General features: G+C 35.2%; 1 protein-coding gene across 1 annotated transcript; it reads right to left on the minus strand.

Moving 5' to 3' along the window:
• Positions 1 to 887: 887 nt before the first annotated feature.
• Positions 888 to 2,020, minus strand: LOC117316321 (alpha-(1,3)-fucosyltransferase C-like; the record flags this gene model as incomplete). The annotated part of the gene is made up of 1 exon (XM_033870862.1): positions 888 to 2,020. A coding segment is annotated over one exon (564 nt), but the record flags the coding sequence as incomplete, so codon positions are not given.
• Positions 2,021 to 2,467: the final 447 nt, after the last annotated feature.

The following is a 2,467-nucleotide window of genomic DNA, read 5'->3' on the forward strand; positions in this document are numbered from 1 at the left end:
TGTGGGTTTGTACAGTATAAACTGATACATGTAATACAACATTGTGTGTTTGTACAGTATACACTGATACATGTAACACAACATTGTGTGTTTGTACAGTATAACACTGATACATGTAATACAACATTGTATGTTTGTACAGTATAAGACTGATACATGTAATACAATATTATGGGTTTGTACAGTATAACACTGATACATGTAATACAACATTGTGGGTTTGTACAGTATAACACTGATACATGTAATACAACATTGTGTGTGTACAGTATAAACTGATATATGCAATACAACATTGTGTGTGTACAATATACAACTGATACATGTAATACAACATTGTGGGGTTGTACAGTATAAACTGATATATGTAATACAACATTGTGTGTTTGTACAGTATAACACTGATACATGTAATACAACATTGTGTGTTTGTACAGTATATAACTGATACATGTAATACAACATTGTTGGTTTGTACAGTATAACACTGATACATGTAATACAACATTGTGTGTGTGTACAGTATAACACTGATACATGTAATACAACATTGTATGTTTGTACAGTATATACTGATACTTTTTACACAACACTGTTGGTTTGTTTTGTATAAATACAGGGGATTTTTAAAGTTATTGTGATTATCATACACTGTATATAGTGATGTCGCTTGTATGTTATAAAGGTAAAAGCTAAACATGTCAAAATATGTCAATCAAGTAATGCGTCAGGTTTAATGACAATTATTGAATTATACTGGTATATACATATATACATGTATTTGTCTCTTCTTTGAAATAAAACAAGAGTGTATAGTTAGTCCAAGATCACATGCTCTAAACATCTAACTTTGTCCGACATTTTATGTTAAAAAAACAACATCAGCAACTATTTAAAAAACGATATTTTAATTAGATTAATAAAAACATTCATGTACCATATATTATGCAATGGGCGATGACAATGGGTTATTTATTAAGTGTAATGGAACCGATAACAGGGCAGTTACAAATGTATAGTGTAAGGGCCATAATAACAGGGCGGTTATGTAATAGATGTCATGGCACTGATAACAGGGCGGTTATGTAATAGATGTAATGGCAATGATAACAGGGCGGTTATGTAATAGATGTCATGGCACTGATAACAGGGCGGTTATGTAATAAGTGTAATGGCAATGGTAACAGGGCGGTTATGTAATGGGTGATATTACACTGATAACAGGGCGGTTATGTAATGGTGTTATTACACTGATAACAGGGCGGTTATGTAATGGTGTTATTACACTGACAACAATATAGTTATGTAACCAGTGTTATCATAAAAAATAACAGGGGAAATGAGGGTTACGTGATAAGATGTGTATATATCAAATATAATTGAAATCTTTCTTTTAAAATACCACGACTGATGACACAAAAAACCTTCAGTTTACAAGGACGTAACTACGTAAAAATCACATGATGTCGGAGACCTCCCGACACATGGGATTATCCCTGTCCCCTTGTATCCAGGTGTCCAGATTATCGTACAGTCTGTGTTTGGTCGGAATTCTATGGGCTTCAGCACACAGCTGACAGAAGGCCCGGCTGCCTGTTGGTTCATTATAGTAATATTTTCTCCATTGAAAATAATTTTCAAATGCAGTTTGATTACTAGCAAGCTCCATCTGGAATGTCGCTAAACTTTGAATATGTTTGAATTTGATTGTGTCTATGTAGGAATTTGGGGGGACAAACACAGAATAATCCGTGACACCTCGAACAACAGGAATGACGTCAGCTTGGGCCGCATATATCTTAAAACATTTTTCTGTGACGTAATCGCGACATAAAGAGTTCTCAAACGAGAGATAAAATTTATATTTGTCACTTAATAACTTCTCACAATCTTTATTTCTTTCGTAGGGCACATCTTTGGCCCCGTTCTCGAGTAAATGTCCACATTGCTGTAGCCGTGCAACTTCTTTGCGTATTGGTCTCGTTTGCTCGGTACGTTTGGATGAGACACAAACCAAGCATTACCATGCGTTTTTTCTTCCCATTTACTCTTAAGTCTGACTCTTTCTGTTCCTTTCACATTTTTAAACAACATTGTACCATACACATGAGTAAAATCTGCATCTCTTCTATAGGAAATTGTCCAGTTAATCTTACGTCTCCACCTCTGTAGTCTGGGCTGAAGAGGTGGCGGTTCCATGCCATGATATATCCAGATTTGACCTGCTGGTTTTCGAGGGGGTTTATTAGGAAGTGATGAGCTTCCATCAAATATCACAAATTGGCTAGAGGAATAATCCTTAAAATTACGTCCAAACGTTATAGAACATTTGTGGGAACACTTTTTAAAGGTATCGGGACCAGTCCACTGGTTCGGATTAAAGTAATGTATGCGGATATCACGGTCAGTGACTTTGTAAGCGTTGGTATTTGAGGTATTCAATATAGTATTTGATGTAGAATCGTTT

The sequence above is a fragment of the Pecten maximus genome, chromosome 18, assembly GCF_902652985.1.
Source record: "Pecten maximus chromosome 18, xPecMax1.1, whole genome shotgun sequence".
Lineage (NCBI taxonomy): Eukaryota > Metazoa > Mollusca > Bivalvia > Pectinida > Pectinidae > Pecten > Pecten maximus.